General features: G+C 38.8%; 1 protein-coding gene across 3 annotated transcripts in view; it reads left to right on the forward strand.

Annotated features, from left to right (window-relative positions):
• The window catches only part of LOC144476282 (uncharacterized), a 28,011-nt gene extending 9,915 nt beyond the window's left edge, over positions 1-18,096 (forward strand). The window contains exons 4-10 of one of the 3 annotated variants that reach the window (XM_078193005.1): positions 15,342-15,588; positions 16,376-16,480; positions 16,611-16,701; positions 16,811-16,956; positions 17,141-17,273; positions 17,345-17,445; positions 17,576-18,096. In XM_078193005.1, coding sequence (XP_078049131.1) covers positions 15,342-15,588; positions 16,376-16,480; positions 16,611-16,701; positions 16,811-16,956; positions 17,141-17,273; positions 17,345-17,392 — 770 coding nt within the window. In that variant the 3' untranslated portion in view covers positions 17,393-17,445; positions 17,576-18,096. Of the gene's footprint in view, positions 1-15,341; positions 15,589-16,375; positions 16,481-16,610; positions 16,702-16,810; positions 16,957-17,140; positions 17,446-17,575 lie in introns of those variants that run through there. The other 2 variants (XM_078193006.1, XM_078193004.1) reach the window with 2 other exon arrangements.
• The last annotated feature ends 2,469 nt before the right edge of the window (positions 18,097-20,565 follow it).

A 20,565-nucleotide genomic window follows, 5' to 3' on the forward strand; every position in this document is an offset into this window, starting at 1 on the left:
TTAGATTATGTCTCAGTGTTCAAGGTCGACATTTTGAACACTTGAAGTAGCAGTGCATACGCACATAACATGTTACATGTAAATCGTCGTAGTGTTCGAAGAGTGCTTTGAGACATTTTATTTTCTATTGCAGTTGACCTTGCGTGACCTTGAATGACCTTCATAATAGGTCATTATATTCGTCTTGAAATACACTATCAGAATGTAAATAAAAAACCATATCGTTCCATTTAAAAAAACAGAGTTGACCTTCATAACTCCTTGACGTCTCCACCTATAAAAAATTAATGACATCAGATTACGAGCCCCTCGATACCAAGTAAGTTTGGTCTGATCCTTTTTTTTCTATCTTCAAAAGCAAGCGATTTATTCAGGTGACCTGTTTTAGGTGCCGCACCCTGTACAACTGTACGTATGATTACGTATATTCCACGAAAACGTTCCGAAAAATGAATCTCCGAGCATGGGAGACTCCGGTAATCCGATAAATATACAGGTTTGATACACTTTTATATTTTTTACCTACTAAATTGAAAAGAAACGTATACAGATCAGTTTGAACCCAATTTGATGGAAAGAAACATATCGTGAGTGCTACAAAAATGGAAGCATTAAACATTTGAATTAAATTCGCAATTAAAGGACTACTTTTATAAAATTAGCAGAAGTTCCAAGTATAGTACATAGTATAATATAAATATAATTCTTAGGTTGCGTTTATTTTCAATTTCAATTTTGCCAATAAAATAAATTCCCTCCTACAGTCTCAAATAGTTATTTTATATGCAAATCTATATTTGCCACTATGTAAAAACACAAAAGTACTGATTGGTTTACGAGTTTTTGTTTTAAAAAGTTTTATTTGTTTCCTTCAACAATGTTCTCTATTTTCGCAAATTTTGGCAAACTTGCCCATGAACAAGCTTAATTTAAGTGGAATATTGACCAGGATTAATAAATCGAGTCAGAAAATTATTCGCTTTATGATTTGCGTATTATAATTTTGAAAAGTTTTGTATCTTTATATAATACATAAGAAAAGTTTACAGTAAAGCATGTAGGAAAAGCACACTGAGAGAGAAGGTTAACAAATAAACATTATTGTTGTATCTCATTTCTACCAAAATAGCGAATCATCATACGCACTAACAATTCCGATAAACTGTTAGTGAAGGGTTTAATTCTTTTTAATATCAAACCCTTCATTAGTATGATTTCGAAAATACCAACTACTCATTCAACCAAGGAAAGGTCTCTAGTGTTGGCGCTCACTTTTTTATGATATTTGGTATAGTGATATAGCTTGTAAAGCTGAATCCAATGATACCTGGTTTTGGTGGCAGACGACTTATAGTTTTTGACATAATTAATATAAAAGTTGTTCATGCAAGGGTAAAAAGACGCGCTGCATTACGGCATGATGGTTCACGTAGGGCATCCCACCCTTTCCCACTCCTTAATAGTTTTAGTATTGTACTGGTGTAGTATCCTTTCGGTCGCGTTATTGATGCTTGACCATGCACCGATTCACATCGTTAATTTTGTATAATTGTTTTAATTTATTATTTTGTGCAACGGTTAATTCAGTTCATAAGCGGTATACTTCTCACTATCTTGACCACTTTCTTTTTTTCTTTTCTCTTCTACACAACATGAAGTAAACAAAATGAAAAATATAAGAAACGTTAGGGTTTTCCAATAACGCATACAACTTTTATAAGAAAACTATTCATAAAGTGAACGAACGAACATTGAACATTATTTTTTCATTAGGGAGGATTTAGTAGCAGTTGCGTATTTCTTATGGTCTTCGGCAACAGTCTGTAAAAACTATTATTTCTGAATTTCATCTCTTGAAAATGTTAAAATCCTGAATAAGTTTGACACCTCCTTCTATAACGTCATTCACGATAATTGTCTCCTCAAATTTTTCAAAAAATCATTTTGGTGCAGAATGTATCTCTTTAGTTCATTTGTTTTTCTTCCTCTTCTTCATCTTTGCTCTTTGCCTTAACTGACGTGGGAACGTTGTCATCGAACAAGAATAGAGCCGCAGTTTCGGGAACTACGTATTAACGATGGCTGGATAATTTTTTTGCAACCGCCTCATTGATTTCTGGATCAATAATTTGATAACTTATCAATTGACGCATGAATAGGAAATTATGGTGAAGTACTTTAATTACCTCCGATGACAGAAACCAGGCTCAAACGTACACTCGAGCAAGAAAAACGTATGTTCTTCTAAAAGAGTTCTTCGTCCAACAAGTGAAATTGATTTTGAAGCGGATATATCTTGAATACATAAATTGCCTTCGCCATTTACTTAGTTTGAATTACAGCTACTAGTATATGAAGCAATATCCTGTTTTTCGAAATGCCGCCAAGAAAGATAATTGTTAATTGCAACAATTCTCGGTAATCATTTCGTTGTCGTTTCCGTGTAGAATTGTGATGATCAAGAAATTCAAGAATGGTCAAGTTTAGCCCAGGTTTCTCTAAATATTTTGAAACACGCCGCATCTGGATCAGAAATTGCAACCAACAGTAAATCGAAAAAGTTCCTGAAAGCAAACTCAGAAAAGTGATGATGGGAAGGGTGGTACACCAGATTGCGGTTGAACGCTTTTTCTAGATTTTTACAAGCTCCATTTACTCGTTCTGTGGTGTTTGCTGCTGTATCAAAGGAAAGTACCTGAGTGTTGAGAGTTATACCGCATTTATGTAACGTTGGTATTTCAGAGACTCCCAATAATTGCTCTTTGTCTTGAAAAGTTACTGTTATTAACAGTATATCAACCGTTTTAACACTTGCAAGTGCTAAGAGCAGCTATTCATCCAAGTGTAACAGCAATTTTCAACAGGTGTTTAAATTATGTTAAATTTCTTTGTGTCTCGCTTCTCCAATTTTTTTAAGGCGTTGAAAAGAAGTTCGATTTATTACCAGGTTTTCAGTACGCGGAAGTGTTTGCAGTAGCCATTGTTAGGTACAAAGACTTTTCCTACCATCTACAAAGCCTGTCTTTGTGCGTTGCTCTAGAGACTCTTCCTTGCTCTTCCCTTCTCTGATTGAGCCCGCCACTTTGAATTCCGCCGAAACAGAAACTCTTTTCCATTAGCGTTTGAAACACCACATCTTTTTATATATTCTCTATATACTCTCCCCTCTCTCTCTCTCTCTCTCTCTCTCTCTCTCTCTCTCTCTCAGCTTCAAGTACGTATTTAAGTTGTTAGGCTGTACGAATCCCCGCATTGCTCAATGGATAAAAGCCGTGAGTTCGGAACTTAGACTCTGTGAAAACACAACCAAACACTTGTAAAAGTCTTTGTTTCATAATATACGTTTTATATTTGTGTATCGATACTTCGAGTTCGATTTATTTACAATCCATATCTTCTTTTCGATATCATTTGCTAGTATCGGATTCATCACGGACCATCTTTACCGCTCGCGGAGCACCAACTCAACAAGTTACGCGAGACCAACTAACAATCCTTATACCTATCCCCTCATAAATCCGAAGGGTGAAATAAACGTCGGCTCGTCCACGATTAACAAATCTTCCATCCCCAATCACCTTAACGAATCCCCGGTCCCGGTCACGCAAGTTATTGCCCTTTAGCCCTCGGCTCGTTAACAAAATGTAAATTCCATTCCAGATAATGTAAGTGAAAAATAATAATAATAATAGTGTCTGAAAAAATAACTTTCTGGCGAAAATTTCAAAATGTCATGGTTGATGCGGGTTGGTTGCACGCAGCTGTCTGATTGAACTAAAATTTTGCACATATCATTTTTTTGTTAATTGAAAAAATAGCGGGGTGAAAGTTAAACATTTAGAAAGTTGAAAAATAAGGGCCACGCTGGTATACACGTGTATACACAATATCCGTTCAAACCCGACAGAGGAATGCACGCACGGTGTGAATCGGTACACCGTTCGGGCGTCATCGTTCCCAGTGTCATGGGGCTAGAGCCAAATACGATGGAATAATGCGTAGTTACTTTACGTACTGGCGAGGAAAATTATAATGCGTGACGTCTGGTGACTGACTGAACTCTTTATTAGATGCGTATTTGTTCTAGGCATTTCGGATGGCCAGGCAGGATGCGGCTATCTGAAGGTGTCAATACATAAGTTTGCTCCACATCAGTAACGTGACCGGAAAAGTACCACACCAGTACAGTACTAGTAATATTAAGGATTAGAGAAAGGTAGGAGGTCCAATTCGGCCTACTTAAACCCTCGTGACGTAATCTGTCTTTCTAGGCTTTCATTAACAATCTTAACATTAATTATCGCAAAAACTATAAGCGGTCTGCCCTCAAAACCGAATGTCCACTCTGGGCCTTCTTCTTTTAAGTACAAAATCAATTCACACAAGGTATTCGAAAAAATAAACGTCTAAAATACAAACTTTCCTGCTTGGTAATATCGTTATTGACTTACAGTCGCTCACAAAATTATTGGAACACTACCCTATATATTCAAATAAATATACACTGAAGAGGAAAATCGTTTATGGTATATTAAAACGTTACCTATATTATTGGGAAAATATAAAAGAGTATTGAATTTTTATACCACTTAACCATTTATACATCTTATAAAATTAACTTAAAAAGCTATTGAAATAATTTTTTTTTATTTTTATTGCTAGTTTTCTGTATATATCATTTAACAATGTGTTTCAAAAAGTTTCACATTTTAAAAATGTATGATGGATGTCATTTTATATTTCTATCTTACACGATTTTATGATTTCTATTGTTACGAGCCGAGGGCCACTGCACACGTGGCCGGAGGTAAATGATTTGTGCGGAAATTTGGGAGGATTTCGTGGACTGGCCGGTGCCTATTGCATCACCGGGTCGCCACCTTTAAGGATGTGTTTCACGGACTTGCCGTTGCCTATTTCATCAACGGGTCGCCGCATAGGAGGAAATTGCGTGGACTGGCCGTTGCCTATTGCATCAACGGGTCGCCACCTTAGGTGTAGGGATGTTTCACGGACTGGCCGGTGCCTATTGCATCACCGGGTCGCCACCTAGGTGTAGAGGTAAAGGGTTCGTGGACTGGCCGGTGCCTATTGCATCACCGGGTCGCCACCTGGGGGATAGGTTCTGTTCACGGACTGGCCGGTGCCTATTGCATCACCGGGTCGCCGCCATTAGGAGGAAGTTCGTGGACTGGCCGGTGCCTATTTCATCACCGGGTCGCCACCTTTAGATAGGAAGTTGGGTTCGTGGACTGGCCGGTGCCTATTTCATCACCGGGTCGCCACCTCAGTTGGGTAATGGGGTTTTGGATTGACTCTAATTTGCCTCGTAACTTCAAAGAAATATTAATAGATACACCTCGAGCGGTAAAGGTGTATCTTTGTGAGATCGTTACCAACAACTGACTCGAACTGGGAGATGGAAGTGAAAATAACGTGTACACTGAGTTGAAAGTAAAACTAATATAATCTAACAACTTCAGTCTGTTACAAGTGCGTAAGTGTAGAGTATGATTCGCGATGGTCCTAAGACACGCTCCCTGGTTTTCGCACCAAGTCGGCGGGGGTTAACTATTGCTCGAAGGAGAACTGGGCTCCTTTGGGCAAGATTGGGTGTTCTATTTCTGGAATGAATGGGCCGTTGTTCCCCGCCGACGTTATTTAGCGTATGCCTTCGAGAAGAAAGGAAAAACGTCGGGAGAAAATCTCCGTACGTAACACTATCTTGTTTGTATGCGAACTTCACTTTGTGGGGATGGGACACGTGTAAACATAATTTTTTAATGCATCATTTTGAGTCGATTTACCCAGTGTTCAAAATTAAGTGATTGTTTGATCAGCAATTACATTCATACCACTATTCTATCTGCTATCGCGCGCCTTTGTGTTTGTAATGTTTGCATAGCGACCCTGCGGTTCTCTAGGTCACCAACTGCAACTTACCAATTTAGTTGTGCACATAATGCGATGTTGATCCAATCCGCGATCAGACCTTTCTGGAACCGACTTCGAGTTCCGTTTTCGTTTAGTCGCTCTCGCATGGTCACTGAGCACATTGTTTTCAATTTGCTCATTCCATTACGTGATTCTTCGCATTCATTGTTCGTTCTCTACCGTTAATCGTTAATCAGTCTACAGTTGATAACCAGTTCAAATACAGTTTACTTTGTTAACACTTTGCCATCCGCACGTCTCGTTTTCTTCGCTTGGCGCAGACTGTACTAATTCAGATTACAGTAATGGTTCGATATTTGTTGCAACTTTTCGATTCTACTCCTGTCGCAGTGCTATTGCTACGCCACTGTAATTTATCGATTTCTTCGCTACGCCGATGCTGAGGTTTGACAGTCGATGAATATGTGTGCTGCGGCACGCGCCGCGGCTCCTTTGACTCTAATTCCCGGAAGACAACTCATAATACTATAACAAAACTTGTTTAATTTTAAGATTTTAAAACTGAATTTCTTTTTAACATATTGCTGATAATTTTCTTATTAAAATGAGACTAAACATGACATAATTTTACCGTTTTCTTCAATAACCGTGACGTGTCACAAAGTTAAGATTTCTAAGAGAATTTCATAATAACATTTCGAAAAAGCGTACAGGCAGGATGTGCCGTCAACCGGGATAATCCGAAGGGTCATCCTGGTCGAGTACGCAACGGTACCGAAACCGTAGGAGGTTGACCTGGACGATTTCCCATAGCAAATTACCAATTTATTAATAATTAGCAATTAAACCATCTTTCTATGAATCTGCAAACCATCTTTTGCGTTATCGGTGCTGAGTTTAGAGGAGCTAGTATCTAAACAGCTTCTCACTGTTCAACCATCCTTACTCCAAGGCCCCTTCAAATTCCAGGATTGATGGAAAAACTACAGTAAATTGTTACGCCACACTTTCCGCCAAACGCGTAGAATTCTGAATGTCTCGAAATCGAAGCCATCTCAAAACCTACCGCGTCGAAGTCGGCGCGATCTCTGCAGTTCCTGTCGCGAATGCGAGTCCGATTGATTCACTTGCGGTCGCGACCTCGAAGCGATTTTCTATACTTACCGTCTCGAAATCGAGGAAATATTTGCACCTCTCGTCTCGAAATCGAGTCAATCTTTACATCTACTATCTCGAAATCGAAAATAATATCTATACTTTTCTCGAAATCGAAGCCATCTCAATACCTACCGCGTCGAAGTCGTCGCGATCTCTGCAGTTCCTGTCGCGAACGCGAGACGATTTGATTCACTTGCGGTCGCGACCGCGTTGCCGATGGCGTGTAGAGAAGTCTACACTTGCTGTCCCTCGAATTACATAATACCATATATAGCATTGTCTTTAATACTTCTTTTATAACTACGAATCGGTTTTTTTAATATTTTTTTTCGTAAATAAAATAAAATACTTGATTCGTATAATGAATAAATACGGTGTAAAATATGTCGTGTTTGGTATCATTTTAATTGGAAAAATCTGACCAATATATTAAACAAATTTTCATGTATAAAAAATTGGAAATAAGAAAGTTAAGTAATCGTTTTTATGCTAGCGTTACAATGTACGGTAGCTCACGAAAGTATTCGAACGCTTCCAATCTACATCGTTAACAAATAAAATACACTCGTTAGGTTTAAGTTTTCAAAATAAGATTGTAAATAAAGACACATAAGAGTCTTGAGAATGTGTAAGTGAAATTACAAAAAAATCTGACAGCACATACGGGATTCACAAGGCATTGAGTATAAACATACCGTTTTCGGATGTCACAAAAGTATTCGAAAGTACGAATAAATCTTGAATTGTTTGATGTTAATATCTGGTTGGTCCTCCTTTGGCATCAATAACGTGTCTTAACCGGCTTTCCATACTATATACAAGTTTTTCCGTTGTCTTTTTTTCAATAGAATTCCATATTTCTATTATTTTGGTTTTTAACACTTTCTTGGACGTTATGTCAAAATTCATAAGTCTTCTTGCAATTTCGGCCCATAAATGTTCTATAGGATTTATGTCAGGGCTTTGCGGAGGAGTTTGTAGTGTATGCGGGGTATTATATATGATCCATTCCTTTACAATCCCAGCTGTATGTTTAGGATCGTTGTCCTGTTGGAAGTAGAAATCATCCAATAGGTTCAATTTAATTGCACTTTGTTTCAAATTTTGTTTCAAAATATTCAGATATTTGTACTTATCTATAATTCCGTCAATAAAAACAAGATTTCCCGTTCCATTCGCCGCCATACACCCCCATACCATTACTGAGCCACCTCCGTGTTTCACAGTTGGAATCATATTCTGTATTTGCAATGCTGTGTTGCACTTTCGCCACACATAATGCTGTCCATCCGAACCGAAAATATTAAACTTACTTTCGTCCGAGAAAATAACTTTATTCCAAAATGAAATATCCTTATCAATATACATTTTTGCAAACGTTAGTCTTTTCTTTTTATTAATTTTACTGATATATGGCTTTTTTCGTGGTATTCTTCCATGGTTATCATTACTCCGCAGAACCCTACGACACAGTTCGGGATATACATCTTTCCCAAAATTATTTGCAACAATCCCCACAAATTTTGGTGCAGATGTGCTTGGATTTTTCTTAATTTCACGTATAATCATTTTCTGCCTTTCCAGGTTACAATGTAGTTTCGTTCGCCCCTAGTCTCGTTCCATCTCTCTCTTTTATGAGATGTCCCCAACTACAAAGGCGAGTCGCGAGGATCGATACCCATGTCTTCGGATTCAGTTCGTGACGACTTTCGACTACTTGGCGACATTAACTGAATCATTTGGCTTGTCGTCGACCGTTTTTGAGGTCATGACACTTTTCATAAGAACATGTCAATAGTCCCATCATTGTTTTTGCTAAAGGCCGTCTAGCGCCAGAATATATTTTGAATAAGGAAATATGTATATCCTGTATTGGAATCACATAGCATCCGAATCAGTATGCCATGTTTTATAATTTTCGACGGATTGCAAATTTTAAAATTTAATTCTAAGTTTTGATCTTGATTAAAATTTTCTTCAAACATTTTGGAAAAATAATCAGTTATGGGTTGCACCTTAAAAAGTCGGTCAGTATTATCAGTTTCATTATTGTTGTCGAAAAAATGTAAAAATGATAATATTTGTCGGAATCTGTCAGGGGGCATCATCTTACGAAATATTGGAGTTTCTATCAACGGATTCGTTGACCAATAATTATCCATCCTTGCTTTTTCTACAGTTCTCATAAGGGTAACAAGCCCAAACCATTTTCTAAATTCGACTGCCTTGAATACGAATAGTACTTATTCGTTTCGTTGCTAACATATTCAAATAAATTATTCCCAATGAATATTTCTACGATATCCTCGATGTTCTGTGTATTCAAATTCATTGTTGGTCCTCGGTAAATCAAAGTCTGACCACGGTACACTATCTTCTTCGTCAGATTCATCTGAATCAGTTAGCAACTGTAGCGATGGCCGAAATTTGCTTATAAGTATTTCACTATCGTCCGAAAATTCTGCTTCACTTTCATTTTTTGGATATGTAATGTCTTCTCGTCATTCAACAAATTCGATTGGAACGTTAAACAAATCGCCCGCGAATTCATTGTTAATAATCGTATCTTCGCGTCGCTGGCCATATTGGGCAGTACATACATTGTGCACGACACCAACATGGTGTCGCCGGACGGAATAGTGTTAAGTCTATGTTAGTCTATTTTTGACTATATCAACTGAAAATGCATTCCAATTTTACAAATTTCTCCAGATGCATTAACAGATTAAAGTATCAAACAATATTTACACGTGTCTTATATAGAACTGTCCTCACAGAGTGAATTAGGTCATACAAGTTGCAACAAAAAAATGCAATAAACAAATCATAAAATCGTGTAGGATGGTGAGTATATGTGCGAGTGCGTGAAGTACGAGTGGTGTCAATGAACGACGTATAGAATGAGATGTCTGCGACTGTACAAAAGGAACTTGTGCGTCAGAGTGTGTGTTTTCTTAGATTTAGATAAAAGTGCGGTGGTTGTCTTCAGAATGGAGAGTGTGTGAATGTGTGTGCGAGATTTTTCCAGATGAATACAGCAAGTATAAAGGATGTACTAAAATTATTGTACCGCCGGGAATTGAGGGGTTACAGAGGCCATTTCGAGTAACCCTTTCTTTAGCAAAAATGCAATCCGTGGTTTTGTTATCAGTTATTAACGAAAAACAGTAACCAATAAGAGGCGGATGCGCAAATTTTCAACATGCGGCTACGCGCACGAGCCAGCAGGCTGAAGCCAATCTCACTCCGGGATGTGACGGAAGGAGAGGGCTGCGCTCAGGCTTTGAGGCGCGTTTGAAGCAACGAACAACGATTTTAGAAATTTTCTATTCATTCCAAAAATTTCACAAATATTACTAATGAAAAACTCACCCATTCAGTTTTAAATGTTGTAATTCAGAACTTGTAATCCACGTATGTAAAACGGCATTATTGCACGATAGTAGCTCGCACGAAACACGCACTGTACGAAACCAACACTTACATTGGTTCAAACGGGTCGCCAGCACCAATCATTTCAGCCTCGGTGACAAAGTTACCAGAGATGCGACTACCGACTTTCGACGGAACTTACGAGAAATTGTCATCCTTCTATGACCTATTCTCGTCTATGATTGATCGGAACGACGATCTCACCCCTGTACAAAAATTACAATACTTTCGGCCAACGCTTACCGGCAAGGCTGGCGCTTGCATCAGATCTTTGCAGACCACCGAGACGAACTATCTTAATGCAATTGAGACTTTACGAGAGAAATTTAACTGTCCCCGCAAAACCCTTCTACAACATTGCGATGTCTTTAGAGATACACCGAAGCTCGCAAAAGACATTCCAGAAGCAATAGGTGATTTGTTAGACACTTTAAATTAACATTTACGGGCATTGAAGAACCTAGGGAACCTATAGATACCTGGACCTCTTTCTTAGTTTTCACGATTTGCAATCAATGGCATCACACCCTCCTTTACCAACCAGACGATAAAAAACCTCGGAAACCCTCACCTTCCGCTACACCGTCCGCATACGCATCCGCAACAAGCATTGTGCTCAGACAAGACGATGCCGATATCGAGCCCTCACCGTACACGTCATGAATACCAACGCATCGTATACTACAAAAAGGCAAAAGAATTCACAACACGTTTATCGTGAACTCTCAAACGAATGAACTCCTAGTAACCGCAAGGGTAAACGCAATGAACAAGTCGCATAAACCAATTCCATGCCGCGCTTTAATCGACGACACATGCTCAACTACAAACTTTATGACGTAAACTCCGGCGAAGAAACTCTCTCTACCATAGAAACGCTGTTCGATTCCCATCGGTACTCTCAATGCACTTACTACCATGATAAAATATACCGCCAAGACAACGATTCAGTAGAGACTCAATAATTATCACAGAACTCTGACCTTTCTAATCGTCCCTAGTATTACCACTTCAATACCAGACGATACGATCGACCGCACAAGAAACATTGAACTCGCAGATCCGACGTTCTATCTTCCAGCACCAATCGACATGCTCTTAGGCGCCGGCACAGCATTATCCATCCTAAGCGTAGGCCAAATCAATCTTTCCCAACTCAATGACCTAGACCTTTATCTTCACAAAACAATGCTGGGTTGGTTAATCGGGGGAGCACACCCACGTGGCGCTCTAAGAAGTTTGAAAATTTGGTGTAGCGGTGAGCGGGAAAAAGAGAGGGAGAAGTATTTCCTTTTAGCGAGTCCTGTCTTCGACAGGGATAAGGGTAATTTTTTTTTTTTTTAAAGTTTGTGTGTGTTGAGGCTTAGAGTTGGGGCCGTTCCTTAGAGCTATGGCCCTTTTACCGGTCTTTAGGAAGTTTGTGTGGGATTACGTGCATGAGAGGTGTATGTTACGTGAGTGGCATTAAGGTAGGTGTGGAGAAAAAATGTTCAAAGAAAACCCCTAGGATGGAGGTTAGCCAGTCTTGTGGTGGCTAGCGGATGTTGGGCAGAAGAAGGAGGATGCACGTTAAAGAGATTCTGTGGTTTGTTGAGATGGGGGTGGGGGTGGGGGTGAGTACGTGTGGTGGGGTGACTTATATTAGATTTGTGGTATCTAGAGGGAATTTAGTCTTGATTTTATAGGGAATTCTGTTACGGTCGTATAGTCCGGTGTCTCGAATGAGTCGGTTGGTATGATTGGCGACTGAGTAGCATGAATGAAATTATGTAGTTGGGGAATGTATGGGAGGATGTTCTCCATACTGGTCTCTATGTGAAGTTGGTTGGTACGGTAACGTGGAGGTTTACCGGTGACTATTTTGAGTAGCTTATTTTGGAGAGTTTGGAGTTTTTGGAATGTGGACGTTGGGGCGGTGCACCATATGTGTGATCCGTAGGTGAGTACTGGTCTGAGGCAGACTTTGTAAAGTGTGACTCTGAGATGTTGTTTTATTTTTGATCCATGTGAGATGAGTGAGTGGATGGAGCCAGCCGCCTTTTTGGTTTTTGCTATTCTGTCCATGACTGCGGGGGTCCAGCTGAGTTTATGATCGAAGACGACCCCGAGGTATGTGATTTGCTGTGACCAAGTTATAGGGTGTCCGTCGACTGTAATTGGGATGCTGATTGGTAGGGATCCTTTCCTTGGGAAGCAGATGGCTTTTGTTTTTTGAGGATTGAGTTTCAGTTTCCAGTTTGCAAAGAAAATTGCTACTGTGTTGACATATTTTTGAATTCTAGCGTGGAGGGCCTGGGGAGACCACGAGGATGAGATGAGGGTGGTGTCGTCAGCTGGCAGCCTTCTACAGTCGGGACGTCGTTTATGAAGATATTGAAAAGGAGAGGGCCCAGTATGGAATCTTGTGGAACTCCAGCGGTTATTGGTAGGAGATCCGAGGAGGTGCCAGCAAGGGAGACGAAGATATGCCTGTTTTGGAGATAAGAGTGAATGAGTCGGGTGAGAGTTATGGGCAGGCCTAGTCTATGGATTTTGTAGAATAGGGCCTGCATCCAGACAGTGTCGAACGCTTTGGTAAGATCAAAGAGAATCATGGCTGAAGAGCGGTTGGTGTTATGTTCGTGGGTGAGGATCTGTGCAATTCTGACAAGCTGATGTGTAGTGGAGTGTTTGGCTCTGATGTCGAATTGTTGATTGATAAGTGTCTTAGAAGTTTTAATGAAGTCAGAGAGCCAGAGGTGAATACATTTTTCAAATGTTTTGCCTATTACAGGGAGAAGACTAATGGGTCGATAGTTTTCAGCTGATTTGTGGTCCTTGCCGGGTTTAGGTATAGGAACTATTCTGGCTATTTTCCATTTGTTGGGAAAGTATTGGAATTTGATTGAGTGATTGAATATGTAGTAGAGCTGGAGGGCTATTCTGGGAGAGGCATTCTTGAGCATGGGTGGCGTGATGTAGTCGCAGCCTGGGGTTTTGTTACTACGTTGGGTTTTTATGGCTTTGCGGACTAAGAGTAGTGGAATGTGAAAATTAGAGGTGGGGGCTGGATCGGAAGGGGTGTCAGAGTAGAGAACTTTGAATGTGAAGTGGGCGATTTTGGTCTCGGAGGTTGAGGGGGTGTTTGAAGCGTTATTATGTATTTTTTGGAATGTCCTACAGAGGGGGTTTGCCTTGCCGAGGTCAGAGGTAAGGGTTTCCTTTTTGTGAGAAAGAGGTGGGATAAAGAATTTTTTCCCTGTGAGGGTTCTGTGGTTTGCCCAGAACGTGGGATCTGGCTTGGTTTGTTTTCTGATTTTTTTATCCCAGGCATTGCTCCTTATTCTTGCAATTCTGGAGGTAATTTGAGCGGAGAGTAGTTTGACGAGGTCTTTGTGATAGGAGAGTCCATGCCTCTGCCATAATTTCCTAGTGTTGTGTCTGGTTTTGATGAGGTTTTTCAGGAAGGGGTCTGTTGAGGTGTCAATATGGTATCTATGGGGGGTGAGGGGAGGATCTATTGTGGCTTTTCTGGTGCAGGCAAGGAGATAAGCCTGTAGATTGGTGATGGTCGAGTCTATGTGTGCTATTGAGTGGAATGAGGTGGCGAGTTTGAAGTTATTAGTGTAATTGTTGTAGGCTGTCCAGTCAATGTTAGGAATCATGTGTGGTGGAGGGAGAGTGCAGGGGGTGGTTGTTAGTAGGACTGGTCTGTGTCGAGTTGTGAAGACAGGGATAAGGGTAAGGACGGTTTCGGTGTATTTATAGGAATACGGATGGTCTTACGTAGTTGCGGGAAAGGAATCCATCTGCTGGCAAATGGCGGAGATAGTCGCCACATCGTTATCTTATAAATGATTCTTTTAACTTTTGTAGTTCTTCTATGCTATCAATTAGAAACAAAATTTTTAACTTGAAAGTAGACAATTTTTGTTCTGAATTTTCCGTATGAAGTATTGAAACTTTACTGGATTAAGGTATGCAATAAATATTGCTGGTCAATTATAAACTTTAATTGCCTTTCTATGGTACTTATTAAATTTGTATTACGTTTTGGAGTAGGCTGATTTTTATTTTCTGAAAATTTAGTACATACAGTTACTCACACACTATACTGGTGTGTAGTATATATGAAAAGAGATCGTATTTCTTACTAGTCATTTCTATATATTTCCATTAAATATTCATTATTACAATACACTAGTTCTAGGTACACAATAGTTTCATTTTTTTTTTTTTTGTAGAACACGCACAATTCAAGCCTTGAAGAAATTTCTAAAACTGAAGAGAAGTATATTCATTAAACATCCGAAATGTAAGCCCTAAGGACATGTATAAAAATTAAGATACAGAAGTTGCCAGTACAAGCAAAATTGAAGTTCTGAGAATCTTCTAAGACGTACACATATATCTAGAACGTAAGCTTAAGAAACGAATGTTCTTAGGACACGCAAAGTTTAGGACCTGGAAACATTTGCAGGATTTTTTAAGAGGATATATTCAGAAAATTGGAACTTTAAGTCGTAAGAACATTCTAGGAATGTTTAAAATGGACGTTGAATATTGGAACGTAAAAAGGCAACACAATTGATCACATCCGTTTTTACATTATGACTTTTGTTGTAATATTCTACAGAAAGAAGTGCTTCTGCACTACAATAGTTTTAAATAGCCTTTTTACATGAGAACACACATATCAAATATATGCATATTATCTGTTTTTATACAAGAAGTTTCAGCTGAAACACAAATTGGATAGCTTCAAAATGAGAAAATTCGGAGCGACTCATTGCATATGCGCATTCTTGCGTGAAAGGGCTCTAAACAAATCATTCTTTGTTGGACCTATTCTAGAGCAACATTATTTTTATTTATAGTACTATCATTTGGAGGAATATTGATGTCAGTTTCATTACTATTGATTCCTACATTATTGCAATCGCAACTTCAGATTCGTTATTTAAATATGTTTGGATTCTTCTATTCTGAGGTTAATCGGAATTCTAGTCTGATCACTTATCAATTCCTAATTGTAATCTGGATGGGACTATTCACGGTAACTTGTACCGAATCATCGCTTGCTGTTATTGCCTCTTATTTGTGTGGATTATTGGAGATCACAAGGTATGTTTCAAATAATTTGTTTTATACGTTCATACTAATTCAAATCATTTCGTTCATACAAACTTGTGACACTCTGTAACCCGTCTCTAACAGTTGTCTGTGTCAAATTATCTTCAGATTGCATTACTGGCAATGTACTCTTATATGACTAGTTTGTTGCTATTATACTAATACCGATATTGTAGTTGTATTATCAACTGCGTTTGTAGTCATAGTAATACACTCGTAAATAAGTTCATTCACCTTCTTCGGGCCAAATTGTGACCTATGTAGTTTACTAATTACCAGAGCATTAAACTGTAACGAGATATCAAATTGAATACTCCTTTTAGAGTATTCTATTATTAATCTAAGTACTGAGTATTCTATATATTAATCTAAGTGCCAATATTAAGAAAGCCTTCTTACAGTTAGAAAATATTCTGGGTGTCAACGATGATAGTGTAATATGAAATATTACTGAAAGGAACTGTTTCTTTAGAAGATAATGTATGTGCTATATATTCACATGAATGTCAAATATCATTTATTTATTAATAATTTACTTGGAACATTCCTGCTATCGTCAAATCATGCAATTAATTTTCTGTACAAGTTATTTAGGGATATAGAGATTCGTGATAAAGGAACCATTGTAAATAACAGACAACAACACGAAGTTCAAGATTATATAAACGTTTTAATGTTTAGTAGCGAGAAACTTACTTATAAATAGCAGTTAAATAATTAGAAATATATTACTTAAAACGATCATATTAACAGTACGCATATATTTCCATTGCTCTAGTTACCGAATACGAACAGCTGTCGATGAGATGGCGAATTCAGTGACAGTTACATCGAATATAATAAATATACAATCAGCTATGGATTCGCACCAGCGTGCTAGTGAGTTAGTATCTTCATTCAGATATTAGAGCAATATAATCGACATATATTTTACTATACATTTATTCTATCTTCTCTTACGTTTTATCTTTCCATCATGAATATACTGAAACATTATGAATTTGCAAATGAAGAATCAACGCAAATATTACAAAGGATTTTGCAATACCTTATTTAGTGGCGATTGTAACAGTTATCGTCTCATTTGCTGTAAATACATATCGCGTAAGCATTGTTAAAAGTGTGTAGGAAGAAATAGGTCAAATATCATAGTTCCGACATTTCTATACCTCCATTGGTGGAAATATAATATGATTGCTTTTGATACTAACAGCTATTCCTGGCGCTTGAAGATTTGAGTGACGTGGAAAACATTTTACTTTGTCTACAAATTGTCATGGTACATTTATTCATCATATATTTAAACAATTATAACGGTCAAAAACTGATCACTTCTAGTATTGGACTGTTCAATGATATGTAAGTTCATTCTCTTGTATAAATGTAATTTTTATCAATGATAATTCTGCAAATAAAGTCGATATAATGATAATGGTAAAGTGACGCACATTTTTAACGCACACTATGTTAAAAAATTATATCATTAAGAGTTGAAAAACACGCGTTGAATAATAATGAAATACGATGTTATTCAATACAATAGATACGATTCATTGTGGTACTATATACCACCAAAGTCGCAGAAAATATTACTATTCGTATTGATGAGAAGTAGTTATGCATTGCAAATTAGTTGTGCTGGTTTATTCATTGCGTCTCACCAAGGATTTGCTATGGTAATTAATAGTTTTTTTATCATATCAACTGCGATGTCTAGATTCCCAAATTCAATAAACATCTGTTACAGATGATGAGCACATCTTTTTCGTATTTTACGGCAATCGCGTCGGTTTAGTAACAAACTTAGAAATGCTGGACGACAATGCTGATCACTGTTTAGAAGAGGAAGTATGTATATTGCACGTACAAAATTAAGTGTATAGTATTTTTTCAGAATTTTTTTTCTGCATTGCTCACCTAAAACATGTTTATGTGTGTACTGTATGTATATGTGTTGTCATACTCTGTTTCTTTCAAGCCTCCGGGTGTTGAGCCCGTGCAATACGCAGCTGTGAATTTTTGTAGACGCAGAGTTCACTCCATCTGGAATAAAAAACTACTTCGAAAGTCTGATGCTACAGAAGATACCACCAGTGTTGTGCGAGACAGAGTTAGGGTGGGAACGGGAATGATTTTCGGGATCGGGGCGGAATCTTAAAATATAAGACAGTTTCGAAAATGTGCAGGATCTCTCAAAACACTTCTGGAATTTTTGAATATTCTTAGAAAACCCTAAAATTTCAAAATCCCGTACCAACCCGATGTACGTTTCCCCACTCCGTCCCAAACATCGGAAATTTTCAGGATTCCGCACACCACTAGATATTACGACAATCGTTTGTTTCATGCGTCAGACAGCTAATAGGTGTCACACATCTAACTAGAAACACGAAAGCGAAGTTTAGCGAAACGGTTCTTCGAACACACGTGAAGGTAGAAGAGCACGAACAACGGTTCATACGTAGGAGGGAACAGGGAATATTCCAGTGGCGGGGTAATAGTAGGTCGAATTATCAAATTGTACCGACTTGGCAATAAAATTTTTAATAAAGAAAATGATTAAATAACATAAGTGATATCTACTGATAATTTCATAATGAGTTTATTGATGTAGCAACTGCTTGGTTTATTACATATTATACAGAGTGTCATTTTTGAAAGTTTTCCGACATCCTGAGTCGTCTGTTTTTAGCAATCCCCACTCAAGAAATATAATACACGATTATTTCATGCAACGTTCATGGGACAAAATATCGCCAATGGCGATTTTATGAAATCTTTTCAGAGCTGGTTACAGCCCTTAACGCTAAGGTAGATAATTACTGTTGCACACGAGATAGCCACCGAGACCTCGCAAGCACTATGTTCATAGTTTGTCGAGACGGCTTAATTCTCCATCCGAGCAATCGCATGGAACCGCAAGAGATCGAGCCTCACGCTGGTGATCCCGCCTCCTCGTGGCCCCCGCTGGTAACGTTGCGCCTCCAACAAACCGCGAGAAGATGGATACGAGATCATTGAACGTTCACGAAAAATTTCAAAACAACATCGGCTGGTCGTCACTGATTATAGCCCGTTACGTACGGAGATTTTCTCCCGACGTTTCCCTTTCCTTCTTGAGGGCATACGCTAGATAACGTCGGCGGTGAATACGGTCATTTCTTCCAAAATTAGAATATTTAATCAAACGTATAGGCGCGAGTTCAAGAAGGGTCATTCTCGGTACCATCCGCGGTATGATCTGGTCAAGTAGGCCCAGTCCCCGCTATCAAATTTCCTAGTTCAGCCGCATATAAAAGAGCCAAGATTTTTCTCCTCATTGGGCAGTTTCAACACTCGCTGTCAAGCGTTCAAGCGTGACAGTCGGTTCGCAGTATGTATTCTGTTACGATTTGTACTCTACTTTTCGGTGTTTCAATTTAATTTTTACTCTTTAACCTTTTACTTTCTATTTCTTACTTTTATTCTTTTTATTCTAAATTTATTGCGTCGTGTCGTCGAATCGTTTAGCCGTCCTTCTAACTGTGTTTTTCTGTATCGTCTGTTATGGTGCTTCGTCCTATTAATGTTCCGGTTAAGGCCTCTCCTTGAACAGTGCGGAAAATTCAAAAATTCATAATCCTGGAGTCCACTACCAAACAGTCAACCAGGAAAAGAAATTCTACCCAAAGGAGATCTCCAAGCTTGGAGGCCATCGAGCACTTTCTGGGATCACCTACGTTTAAGGGCCCTGGTAGCCCCCCCCCCCCCCGAGGATTTTTCCCATCCTCCGGCTGCCGGCACTGATGAGGAGGTAGACACTGAAGGTAGCTCAATCAGCACGGTGAGTACACCATGCTTGTCCACTGAGCTCAATTTAAATTTTCCGGTCAGGATGAGCATGCCGGACCTCGGCCCAGCTACCTTGACACCAGAAGACTCACCGCCATGGTTCTGCTCGATCTGGCCAAGGCCTTTGATTCGGCGCAGCATGATGCACTCCTCTTCAAGCTGCACAGCTACGGCTTCCATTCCCATATCATACGCCTAATACAATCTTACCTACATAAGCGTCAGTTCTTCGTCAACCTTAATGGGTCTCATTCTGAGATGCATCCCATACCTTCTCATCATACCTTCTCATCCAAGCTGCACCATAGTCCTATTTGCCGATGACACTGCTCTCATATCCTCCTCATGGCAACTTTGTACTCTCATGGCTAGAATGCAGGCGTACCTTAATATCATTGTCCAATACTTTCTCTCTTGGAAGCTCTAGTTAAATCCAACCAAAACACAAGCAATATTATTCACCCACAGAGTAGGATGTCCTTACACCAAACTTCCTCCACTGCACATTAACCAATCACCTATCCAGTGGTCTGACTCGGTCGAAGGCATCTTTTGCCATTCACCACATCCTTTGGCCTAAATCACACCTCCCACAAAGCCTAAGAATTACTCTCTATAAAGTCTGTCTCCGCCCAAAACTACTGTATGGAGCAGCCGTATGGTGGTCGGCTTATCCAAGTTCACAAGCGTTATTTCAAAAGCTAAAAGCTACCCAGAATAAAATACTTAAAATTATCACTGGTTGCGGAGCAAGGTTTCCTACCAGCGAACTGGTTCAGGCTTGTTTGCGTGAATTCATTGTTGTGGAGATTTTTTGTGGGTTAATTTGTCGGAGTTTTTTTGTGAGAACTAAAGTCCCAAGCAAACTCAACTACTTGGCCTATTTTACGTTGCCCTGGTAATGTTTTTTATTGGGATTTCTATATTCATTTTCAAGAAGCTGTGTCTTTTTTTCCAAAAATGGTAAAACAATGGCGCTTAGCAGGTTTTAAAGGGTAAAGTCTCTACTTTAATATGTACTAACTGATTTTTACTGTCAAAATTTGTATAAAATGTAAAAAATACGTATGTGGAAAATGTGCAATACAAAATGCTGTAATTTGTAAAAAATGTGATGAAAGGTAAATAAAACTTTCT

This window comes from Augochlora pura, chromosome 10 (assembly GCF_028453695.1).
Source record: "Augochlora pura isolate Apur16 chromosome 10, APUR_v2.2.1, whole genome shotgun sequence".
NCBI classification, from domain to species: domain Eukaryota; kingdom Metazoa; phylum Arthropoda; class Insecta; order Hymenoptera; family Halictidae; genus Augochlora; species Augochlora pura.